This window comes from Ascidiella aspersa, chromosome 6 (genome assembly GCF_963924565.1).
Source record: "Ascidiella aspersa chromosome 6, kaAscAspe10.2, whole genome shotgun sequence".
Lineage (NCBI taxonomy): Eukaryota > Metazoa > Chordata > Ascidiacea > Phlebobranchia > Ascidiidae > Ascidiella > Ascidiella aspersa.
This window is the reverse complement of record NC_139452.1, coordinates 12,212,387-12,225,097: the sequence shown is the minus strand read 5'-3', so window position 1 is coordinate 12,225,097 and position 12,711 is coordinate 12,212,387. Positions and strand designations below refer to the sequence as shown.

Genomic DNA, 12,711 nt, shown 5'->3' with positions numbered 1-12,711 from the left:
TGCATTACGCAAATTTACGTAAAACAGTCATACTGTGAAAGTTCCGATTAAGGTCATGGTGAATCAGACTCACAAGTGTTATACACTCACTATTGCTACTCTATTAGCGAGTAAAGTGCAAATTTAATAACTTATGGTAAACCTAAAAGTAAAATATTCTTAAAAATATGACTAAGTCTATTAAATACTTACGATCCTGTATAGCTTTATACAGCGTTTAATACCCATATCAAATAACGCCATAGCCTGTATAGCCCTTATAGTAACGTAACGTAAAACAAATGTTGGTTACGCAATACATTACGACAAAATGTCTCGTGAATCGACGTCTTCCGACTAACTTTGTGTAAGGGACCTCACAACGCCAAAACAGCTGCAAGCAATGCCGGTCGCGTTGTGTAACATTTGTGGACACAACCTTATAGCCAGTCACGCCACTTCATTAAAACTTCAACTTGATGGTGTTAAATTTGCCTTTATTTCAATATGAGCTTTTCACCTACTGTATATACTAAAACCAAAAATCCTTTTTAAAATACGCTGTATTCATTTGTACAAGATATTTCCTTGAGCAAAACTTGGCCAGCACTGCAGCTTTGAGCGGCTTGGGCGGCGAAACGCAGCGGGTTCGAAATGCTTTTGGCCAATCACAGCCTACTACGGCGTGACGTAATCGGAGTTAACAAGAGGTTTTGCCGCGCAACAAACTCGAAACAACGCGGCTTCGAATTACACAAAGGATTTGTTGCCGACTGTAAAAAGGTTGTTAAATACTAACGCCGTCTTTTATTAAACTGGAATGTCTTTGTATTTTATGTCCCTGGTGATTTATTGCGCTTAGCAGGCAGGGAGCAACAAATTTAAACGCCAACCACATTTCTACTAATACTAAGTTTGTCGACCCTTTAACTTATAACATAGCCAAACGCAGACTGATTCATAATAAGCATTTAGCTCTTTAAGCTTCTTTGTGGGGCATGTTGAAGCGAAATCTAAGTGTTTTAGTCAAAATGTTAAGTTAAGATTAATTATAATAAATGCTTGTAGCGTTTGGAACTTATTTCTACATCTTATTCCACTATTTTTTGCCCAATTTGACGTCACTGTGCACGTGACCGTTGTCTGCGCCTTCTTACCCGTAACCGTAACTCAGCTCTCTCATCGCTTATTGCTAACATGCTCTTTATGTCATTTTTTTGTGTTTGGTTGGCGAAATATTGATCAGAATAATTCAATAAAACAAGATAACATTTTTAGAAGTTTAATATTAATTTGTGATGCCAACGCTGTGAACCGAAATTGACTTGTGTAACTAATGTGTTGGCCTGGTTGACTTGCTATTTGTTGAAAATGTCGTACGACTGGGACCGAAGTCATTTAACATGTAGAACACTAAGTTGTAGTATTGTAGGGTAGGGCATGTCATAAATGTATATTGCTGACTATTGGGTGTACTGTTGACCTGTATAAGTTATTCAATCACAGAAGGTCGGGTGTAGGGTAAGCAAGGAAGACCAGACACAATAAGAGGGCGATTGATACAAAACACCAGGAATATGATATCTGCCGTTATAAACAGGCCTACAAAGTAACTAAAGTATTCTGGAGTGCTTGGTTTATTAATATTTATTGTTCGAACTATTGAAGCCGCTTATTAATGTGTTATTAGTTACTTGTGTAGCGGTTAAACTTGTATAATAATATTTTTTAATAATTTTGTTATTTAAACATTTCTAGAATGGGGTGCAAAATTAGTAAGGGGTGCGAGAATTGTTTGGTGATTTAAAAGGGGTACAGCAAAGAAAAGGTTAAGAACCACTGCATTACACTTCCAAGTGGAACATACTAATGAGTTTTCACTTTTCAGCCTAGTTTAAACGATATTACTTTGTAATTTTTGATTTTGTAACAGCAGGTTAGAATTTTCTTTTCAAAAGTGATTGATCAAATACAATACTTTAGATAAAAGAAGAAGCTTAAGAAACGTCCAAGACTTTTAAGAAACGTCCAAGACTTTTTTTGTCCAAGACCACGCCCCTCCGAGGTGACGCCCACATTTCAAGCGGTCGCATTGGTTGGCACGTGGGTATGGGCATATCGCTTGGTCGCCAACTCTCCCACCGTCATTCCCTCCAGTTCCTTGGCGCTCAATTGCAGGTCAGCGCTGCCGGCCGTGCTGATGACGTCACGCTTCATGAAGCCCGACGCGACCGGCAAGTGCTTGTCCGGGTGCGCAAAGAAGCAAAGCGATCGCCGGCTGGAGGCGCGCTGCTGCGGGTCGACCGGAGCAAGGATTCGATGAGGCTAAGTAAGTGGGCAATCTGTTAGGGTGCGAGTAAACTTTTCCTGTGGAGTCGGTTAAAGTAATCGAGTCCGGCTCCGTCCAAACGTATAGTAAATAAGGTCAATTTTCAGCAACCCACTCAAAGGGTATCAAATAATTCATCCACCCACAGTACATTGTTGGCAAGTATTCAACAATATGCTAGTTCACTTTGTTAAAAATTCATCTTGTGCGGCCTAATCAGTTTTCAATTTGGTACTGCGCACGTCGAACTCGGGTAGTCTTTCTCGAGTCCCGACTCCAATTCTACAGACCTGTTGTAAACAAGTGACTTCATGGAAAAACTTTAATTCCAGTCAAGTGATTTGTAAAATAAGTCCAAGTCAAGTATTTTTATGGAGAAAATTTTGATTTTTATAAATGTGATACTTTGAGCTATTAAAATTGGTAAACTCGTCGGAATATGAGCAATGATTAAACTTAAAAACATCAAAAACATAGCATAATTAGGCAAATCGTTTACAGCAAAAAATTAAGATTTAAATAACACAATTTCCTGTAATATTGTTTAATATAAACGTTATTGTTTTCTACCAAATTGATTTGACCAAAAGACCTAAGCCAGGTCAGGTAACTTGGCCAAAAGACTTCAGTCAAGTCAAGTCATTTAACAATACTGACTTAAGTGCACCTAAGTCAAGAAAAAGGTAAAATTACTACCGGGAGCAACTATAAGGTTCATTGCGCAAATTTCGTTTAGAAAACATGAAAAACATTAACTGCGCATTTTGTCTAATTCGCCTATTTGACCATTTAGTTAAAGAATGAGTTTTTGTTTTAAACCCTGTGACATAACGCTGAGCTATTAAAATAGTGAACGAACTATCCTATCCGAAGCAGTGTTTCACATAACAAAATCATAGAAAAAATGCTTGACGTGCAAAAGTCGGGGTAATTAATTGCCATGCGGCAGATGTTTTTTTTTACCAATAGCTGACAAACGCAGATTTTCCATTTGCCCAATTTCATATTTACTGAGAAAAACGAATTTTAATTTTTTAGGCCTTTTAAACATATATTGTAAGGCTGTGCCAGTACATGCAGACCTTTATCGTTTATGAATGAGAAAATAAATTTTGTACGTTTTTTTCGAAGTCATATTATTGATTTCCGCACCCGTTTAAACAAATTAATTCACTGAGAGCTAAAATTAAATTTAAATATATTTTTTAAAAGATAGGAAATTACTCGAAAGCCTGCAGATCATTTTTAGATTCCATTTACAGCCAATTATAAGACATACTAGCAATTTCGGTAAAATACTATAACCTATACAACCTATTTTAAAATGTCTTGATTGGTTTACAAATATAAAAAATGTACTTCCAGAAAAACAACTCTTTAATGCAGGGCTTCTGAGTCGGTTGAAAACATCCAAGTCACGAGTCCGAATCCGGCCAAATAAGGTGATTACGTCGAGTTTCTGGTCTAGGTCCGACTATATACGGTCTAATTTCACCAATTTACGTAGCTCGAATAGGGTGCATATATAATAATTCATGCCAATGAGTGTCATATAACTCAAAAAAAACAATACGCGATTGGAAAGTGTTACACTATGTTCTAATCCAGGGTTTCCCAAACTTTTTTGGACCACGGACCACTATTTGTGAATCTGTTTTATCACGGACCGCAATATAAAGCAAAAAATAAATAAAACCGATTTTTATTCATTTACAAAACTGACAACATCAATGGGACAGATGCGATTGCTTTTTTCTGCATAAATCGTCAATTCTAGGAGTTATTGGTGAAAGTTAATCTCCTAAGTCAAAGTCAACGGAAAGTTTGGTCCTGTGTTTTTCCGAATAGCAATAAGAACGTATTATTACGCCATAGACGAGAAATATGACAATTTTTCGTAAACCAGTTTTTGACTACAACGAAGGCGCAAAAAGTAAGATCTACGTTACTGGACAACAAAAGCTTTTAAAATCATTAAATCGTGAATAACTGCGGCAAATTATCTTTGAAAGAGTACGTACTGAACAACGTATATGTGTGAATTTTTAATTTCTTGTCATATCGCCACGGACCACCAGTGGTCCGCGGACCACAGTTTAGGAAAGCCTGTTCTAATCTGTACCTTTACGATTTACAGTTTGCATGCGCACGTTGGACTCGTGACTTGCGTATAGTCTTACGTTCTACACAGTAGGCCTAATACTCGAGTCCCGAGTCGAACTCAACCGAAAAAAAACGACCACGTCGATTCTCAAGTTCAACTTCGAACCGCAGGCCTGTTTCAAAGTGACCGTATAGGCGTAGATTTTCTCACGTTGGATCGAAGTCTTCCATTGCTCCAAAACTGCAGCATGTTGCCAACATTGACCAGGGCAGTGCCAGGAATCGGGACTGCCTCAATGTAACTTCCATCTTTCATCTTTACCTGCCGAAATGACACCGTGTGATGTCTGGTTTCCAGACGTAAATAATAATTAAGTTTAACCGGATGAAAACGGTGGTTGTAAGATTTTCAACGAAGATTATTGGGTTTAAAAAGTAAAAAGTATTGGCGTTCAATGTAAAATCCTTAAGAACAAAAAATTGTTTTCTTACGCTTTTTAGCCTAAAAACATTTCTGTCTGATACACCACTAATGGTTTTTAACAATGTTTGTTTGCTCAGAAAAAATTGAAAAACATTAAATTGATTTGTTATTTAGAAACATTTATTTTCGGAGATTTTAAAATGATTTAAAAAAAACAAAAAAAAAACAATGATGTCGTATTTTTCGCGGACAAATTATACGGTTTTCGTTGACGTTAATTGAGTTTAAAAGACCAGCGTTGTAAAGACGTTAGTCATTAACTGCACTTAGATCATTGTTTTTAAATGGAGTGTCTCGACTTTAAGCTTTTAGTACTAAGACTTTACTTATAGACTTGAGTAATTTGGCAAATGCGTTAGGTTAAAATTAACTGTTTCAATTATAGCCTACACAATTTGGATTGCTACTGTTGTGGTGGTTGCTGCGTGAAATAATGCTAGAGATGGAATGAGGTTAACAGTTGTTTCAATTTAAAACATTTAATTTTGATTCTAAAGACCTGACTATTGGACATATGTTAAGTTTGAGTTTGGTATTAGATGGGAATGACTCGACTTATGCTGTAGGCTACATATCAGGCGCAAAACTAGAATAATTTCTCATCGAAACACATGGGATTTTTTAGAGATGACATCACAAAGGTATGCAATTACGAGACATATAGCCTAACTACAAAGATTTAGTGTGATACTAGGTAAAAAAACATTTTTTGAGTGCAATAATAATTAAGACATATAACTATAAAGATTTGGTGGGATACTAGTTAAAAAAAAACATTTTTTTGAGCATTTTGTTACGGTATCGCTGCGTCCCTGCAGAAATTCTTTTACAAAACGCTGTTTCGGCCATCTTCTACAACTGGTGCAAATATACGTTTAGCCTACCTGCAAACCGCCGACGGAGTCCTGATAAACCAGCGAAACTGACCCGTAGTCTGTGTGTTCGCCCAAACGGACTTGGCCTTTTTTGATTTCGCCTTTGATCGGTGGGTATCGCAAGCAGCGACAAGAGGCTGTACTGCCCTCAGTCAGCATTTCCTTGTGCAATCCTGGAAGGTACCTCGGGCCCTGTAGAAAGTATTTTTTTGTATGGCGGTTAAACATTTTAGCTTGACGTTCTAGCAGGGGTGAAGGTATAGAATATTTGTCCTACCGAAACGCATAAAATTACACGTCATAGGTCATAACGAGACGTCAAAAAGAACTAACCTTAGCAAACTTAAGGTTGCCTTTAGTTTCAAGTTCAAGTTTTATTTTTTAGACTATTATGTGCACAAATATGCAACTGAAATCTTAGTTTAAATACATGGCGCTTGCGAATTTACTTTATTATGTCGGTGTTTATCTTCAATTGCTTGCAATTTCTTAATAGGAAATAGTTGCGTTTTCTTTAAAGTATATACTGTTGGCTGAGTGAGCTAAGCCAAAATACGAAGTTAAAAATACGTAACAAATATACCTAGTTTGAATAATTTTTTTGAAATCTAGCAGCCTTCCACAGCACACCGGCCGAGAATCGCTAGTTTACAGTGTTTGAATCGAATTATTTACTTTTTGTTTCATTGTGAAAACATTCGGCTACTGATGGTCGCATTCAGAGACGCAAGCAGATATCAGCTTTGTAAGCGTTACCACTTTAGACGTTATACCTTCTGTGGCCATTGATTGTGCGGCCAGAACATTTTTTTTAAATCGTAGGCCTAACGATCAAATGTGGTATAGATTTGTTGTGACTGAGCGAAAAGCTTAGGTTTCAGAATAAAGTGTGATAGTTTCGGCAGATTATGTAGCAGAGACCAAGAACCACTGATCTAACTCCCACGCTACGCAACTTCTGCTGGTGAACATTTTGAAACTTTCTTTCATTGTATTATGATATGATACTGGCGATCCCCTTCGTTATGAAGCTGCTTGTACTAACAGATTGAGCAAGTATTGGTGCATGGTTGTTTCTCGACTCGCTCCTCTCTGAGCCTGCATAGCTCAGTTGGTAGAGCGACGGTCCCGGCTTGACCAGAGGTCGTGAGTTCGAACCTCACTGCAGGCCAGTTGTTTTTCTAGTCTGCTCTGCTTGCATCATTGATCGACAGATTCGGTGAGTCTGCAATGGCTTTTCGGTGTACTAATAATACGTAAGCCGTTATCGTTGGTCAAAAAGCAGCTTCAGAAGGGCTAGATCTCAGTTGTAAGCACACATATATGTGTGTACATATGTTTCATTGTACTGTTGCATTATCTTAATTACGAAGAGGGTACTTTTTCCTGTGCCGACGTTTTTTTTTTTAGGGCTCAGGTACCTCAGGGGTGGTGGGGTTAGCAATTTGCTAACTCCACCTTCGGTTTGGGCTCATCATTGCCCGTTTGTTTTATTTGCTTTGAAGCTCTGGCAAGTAAAACAGGACGTGAAGGGGAACGGAGGAATTGCGGACCGAAAAACAAATGATGTCCTGAAAACTGGCGACCGGGCTACATTTCCCAGTATATATATAAATAAGGTTACGTGTAAGAATTAAAAGAGAAGGGAAACGAAAAAGGCAAAATTAAACAATAACAAAGAAAAGAGATATGATAACTAAGGAGGTAGGAGGGATAACCTAAGGTTTTGGATTGACATGGGGTTGGGACGATTTAGCTTGGTGGGACAGGAGAGGTCAGTTGGTTCTAAAGGAGGGAGGTTAATATGAACAGGTCGACGTGGGGCGAGTTGGGTTTGGCCTGTTCAATTTGGCACCGGGATCGAATAGAGTTATTAAAAAATAATATTAGGCGTTGGGGTGGGGTGGGTTGCGGATCTGGGGTGAGGATTTTTTTGATACGGTTTTTCCAGATAACCTATCCAGGTAATCTTCTTCAGGGCATATTAACTTGTAACTATGCAAAGGTTATATACAGCGAAGAAAAACGACGAAAAAGCAAGGTGGCAAAACGAGGCGAAAAAAGGAAACAAGGCAAATAACGTGAAAACGTGATAACCGGCTGCAGCCTTCTAATGGCCGCTACTGCACAAAAACTGATATAAAGGTGCAAGAAATGTGAGTGAATATAGTAGAGTTCGGAAGTACCATGGTAGCGGCAACACTTTGCTTTCCAAGCAAATTGTTTTTAGCGTGAATTTTTAACGTCCAAGTTATGAAATGCAAACGGGTGCTCAGTGGCAGAGTGTAGCCTATACACCAGTAGCCTATCTTTATAAATTTTTCTTGAAGAGTGGTAAGCTCATATCGAAATTAGACTGTTTTAGTCTATACCGCCTACCTCAAGTTCGAGGGCCAGCGAGAGAGCTTCGAGCATTCGCAGAGTAGCCAGCTTGTTTAGCTCCATAAATTCAATAACGGCCTTGGAAAAGCCGGGTACCATATCGTCCGGCAGCGGTTGACGGTTCGGACCTTTCACCGACCGGAAATCGTAGGCCTGTTTGTAGTCGCCCGGGTTTTCCGCATCGAACCTGTGAGTTACAACATAATTCGGGACAAGTGTAGTACAGTGTTTATCAACCTAGAGGACCAAAAATTGGCTCTCCCTTTAATTTGGTTGGTTCACCGACTGTTATTCGGTTAGATTTATTGGGATTGGTTCTCAGCAAGATATTTCTAAAATTTACTAGAATTGCGGAAGCAATACGAATACATGACCCATATTTATTCAAATTTATTTAATAATAGTTAAGAATGCTACTGTCTTATTTCTCCTTTGTGCAGTTTGAGCTTGCAAAAAGTTCATAGAAGACAATTGGGTCGCCAAAGCTTCGCTTTTACTTACGCTTAGTATTTGGGTCGCGGTGAAAAAAAAAAGTTGAGAAACACTGGCATGTTAGTATAAGGGTCAAACTACGGCCCGCGGGTCAGATCCTGTCCTTAATTTATCCGGCCCGCGGCAGATTCTCTTATTGCAGATGAACTGCAGTGTAAATGTTGCCGAATGAAATTCAAAACCATATTTTAATAAAATTTTAAACTGAAGGCTTACTTTAAATTTTTTAAGCTTACTGCAGCTTTATTGCATGGTTATTTTATATTTCCTTGGTTATTTGTATATTTTTCTTCAGGCCTTGTGTTGTTCAAGAAAAAAAGTTGGTTTCCCATGCTCCAGCAGTAGTCACGATAAGCAGTGTTTTATACCAAATGTATTCCATCAATAAATAAAAAGTTTGAGCTAAGTACGGTGCCATGTCGTGGTTTATGGTTCTATAGAAGTATAGGCCAAGGTTGTAACATAAAGTTTTTATCTTATTTTTACTTTTAGGAAACGCATTGGCACGACTTTTAGAATGTGGCTCACGTGGTGTCTTGAATAGCTAGTCATTTCATTGTATTCTGAAACATTTTCCAGCAATTAAGGTCAAGTTAAGTTTTTTATAAAACACTCCTGACCACCGGCAAACTAACTTTTGCTCTTTATTTAAACTACTGCGAATTTGGAGTGTGACGTTTAGGGCCTAAGGTTGTACATTGATGCTGCATGTTTCTCGAAGTGAAAATGGTGCTTGTGGGCTAAATTGTGCTTGTTGACCTTGCTCATAATCCAAAAACCAGAATAGCTGAAAGTTGCAGTTAAAACACATACGCTCTTAGTCGGGGTTTCATTTATTTAGTTTTCCTATCCCTGCTGACAGCTTAATAAGTTGCTTTGGTGCCTGTAGTAAGACACAATTTAAAACAATTCGTCTTACGCTTCTGATCCAATGGCGGTGTAACCGTAAAGAGTGTCCGGTGTAAAGGCGTATTTCGTCTTGTCCGCTTCTGGTTTGTCGAAGAATTCGCCGGACAGTCGGTTTACCTCGTCAATTAGATCACTAAAAGCAAAAAATCAGCATGAAAAGCTGTGTCGAAGTACAGCGGACGGCCTTTCGCTAAAAAAATGTCAACACTAGGTCTGTTAGGCATTGACGTTCGTCATATCTTTTTTAGTAAAACCAAAAGACCTATGCTACATGGTTGTTTTCAAAATGTACATTGCATTTCTGGTCAAAATTGGTCTTGTTTTGTAAAAAGAATATATCTAAGCCCATACAGGGGTATAGGTAGCATTTTGACCGTTTTGAATATCTCACAGCCTCGGATTGGTTGTGAAAACTGAATCCTACCAGTCAAAAAAAATTATTCTATTTTTATTATAATTGATGAAAGCCTCACGAGGCATTTTGGAGTTTGCAGAAGTGAAATCTAACAAGGAAATGCATATGGCGAGGGTTTGTTTTGAGGAAGCTGTGTTGTGTTTTGATGCAATGCACGATATTAATGCTTTTTCTTCTGAAAGAGGAAGTTAGGCGTGCGACGCGAAAACGACGGGAAAACCGATTTATGAAAAATGCACAATTTTGTGACCGCCTATTGCGCAATTGATTCTGGATAGTTTCGTTATCTGCGTAGGCGCAAGTTTTTTTGGAGATAATATGGTACCAGCTCATTTGTTTATAGGTCGATTTGTTTCGAAAAAGGACCAGTTGCCATCGCCTATGAAATGTAACCCCATATGACCTCTTTGGACGCCGTAGACGGGTTATTGGGGTTAATATTTCTCTTCTTCGGCATTAAAGCCGAGCAGTGGACAGCTTTTAATCCACTAGACCAGGGGTTCCCAAACTTTTTTGGTCTGTGGCTCAAATGTCTTTTTAATAGCGATTCGTGGCTCAACGCGTGTTCTAAATTTCGACAGAAACATTTACTATGAAAATACAAGCCCCAAAAACACAATAAAAAAAGAAAAAACAAGCCCAAAACAAGCAACCCGCAAATTGAGAAAAAAAGACAAACTCAGAATAAAGCAAGCCCAAATTCGCTTGAAAAACGCAAGGTTGGCAATATTACTGCTCACCCACTTTGAACTGCTATCTCCAACACAGCAGCTAAAACCCATTGTTAGGAGACAATGACCTTTCTTGGTAACAATTATTGTTTTTAAAAAAAACTCATTATATCTACATTTTAACAAAACAGTAGAATCTGTTCAACTGGCTCTGTGGCCTATTGAAAATGTCTTGGTGGCATAGTACTGGGCCATGGCCCACAGTTTGGGAACCACTGCACTAGACTAATAGACAGGGTGCCATACCGTGCTTATTTCTAAGATTTGTGCTTATATTTGGGTGCAGTGTCTTAGAAAACAGAAATGTGCTTATTTCTAAGTAACGTGCTTATTTTAGAGGTGTGTGCTTAGTTTGTCTTATTTTTGTTTTTAAAAAGTTCTTTATCAATTCTTTTAACATCGACGTAGGAGTGAGACACTTCATTTATGTATATTTACCAGGTTCTTTGACACAGATTTTAACAACAGTGCATTAAATTACATAAGAACAACAAAATATTATTAAGAGAATGAGTCAGCATATGCACGTTTTTATGTGATAAACATGAAAATGAATTTTCCAATGTCAAATGAAGTCAAAGGGATAGAGCTATGATCATTGCTGTTATTGTGATTGCGAAATCAGCCCAGAGGCTATGGAAATCACAATGTTACAACAACAACAAAAATGCTAGAAGCATTCCAGTAAATCATTCAATGAATAATTTTATTACGAGCTAAACTCCGCCAAGTGAACTAAACTTTACTACAAGGCAGGCAGGGTCAGCTGCAGGCGTTTCATGCTGCCATGCACCACGTTTTAAAAGGTGTACAGTTGCGCTCTGACGCAAAATAGTTAACAAAGCTTGCATTAAATAAGGGGATAAACTTGCCAATTTCAAGCAAATAAACGCATTTCTTCGTGTTTCGCGCGATTAAGCTACGTTTTGCACATACAGAAATAAGTGTTTTTATTTTATTTTATGACATCATTCCTGAAAGCTTGGATTTCACCTCGCAATCCTGGATCTGGTCCTGGTTTTCGGTAGCGCGCTTAATTTTTGAGTACAGTGCTTATTTTTTTGAGTAGCGTGCTTATTTTTTGGTCTGAGCAGATGGTAACCCTGCTAATAGATGATACTAGCCTATACGGCTTGAAGCGGATTATAATTGAACTAAAAAGGGAATTGCTTGTCCGTGCACAGAAGTGTGATTTTCGATGTTTGATAACTCAAATTAACTTGAAGAAAGTAACGCTTACAGTAATTTCTTTTATATATTGCCCAATGGTTAAAATGTTTTATGAACGCCGCCAAGTAAAAGCAACAATCTATTATTTGACTTAAAAAACGATTTTCAATCCGGATTAAAGTCTTTAAAGCTGGCCGCCCTACGCAATACACCGATATCTCATTTTTTTGCTGGTACACAGTACCGTATCATTTTTGCAGGTACGCAGTACCGTCCCTCCATCTCTTTGAATCTAGTTGCATATTAGTGCACTACAAACAATTGCCACAGGTTTCGTTAGTCGACTTGTTTTAGACGTCCAGCGATGACGTAAATTTGTTACGTTTGCATGCGTTCCGGTAAGAAAATTATTCTATACTTTGTATAAGAGCTGTTGTAGTGCATACTAACCTCGACACCCCGATGTTCTCCAAGTACACAAATCCAATTTCTTCGAAACCTTTGCAGATTTGCTTACCGACCGCTCTCAAGTCTTCCTTAGAAACATTTTCATGAAGCACGGACAACGGAGCGAAATCGACAATCGGAATTGCGTTCATTGCCATTAGTGCTCTATTAAATACTACTGTACTATAAGATAAAAATACACACTCGCTTTAGAATGAATGAAGGAAGACTTTTGAACGTCGCTTTGCATAGTAAACAATACTGGCCTAAACAAAACCGCAGATGAAATTTGGTGTACATGGATGGCACGCTGGTAGGAAGGTTTGCAACTTTTTCTAACTTTCTAAATGTTAAAACTTTAAACGATAATGATATACTAATCTGCATTACTGCGT

At 38.2% G+C, this 12,711-nt stretch overlaps 1 protein-coding gene across 1 annotated transcript; it reads right to left on the bottom strand.

Moving 5' to 3' along the window:
* Positions 1-2,058: 2,058 nt before the first annotated feature.
* On the bottom strand, positions 2,059-12,474 carry LOC146139898 (uncharacterized). The gene is made up of 7 exons (XM_083392553.1): positions 12,320-12,474; positions 9,564-9,686; positions 9,342-9,431; positions 8,150-8,339; positions 5,780-5,962; positions 4,623-4,733; positions 2,059-2,304 (listed from the first exon to the last, which is right to left on the bottom strand). The coding sequence occupies exons 1-7, from the start codon at positions 12,472-12,474 to the stop codon at positions 2,059-2,061; spliced, it is 1,098 nt and encodes a 365-aa protein (XP_083248679.1).
* Positions 12,475-12,711: the final 237 nt, after the last annotated feature.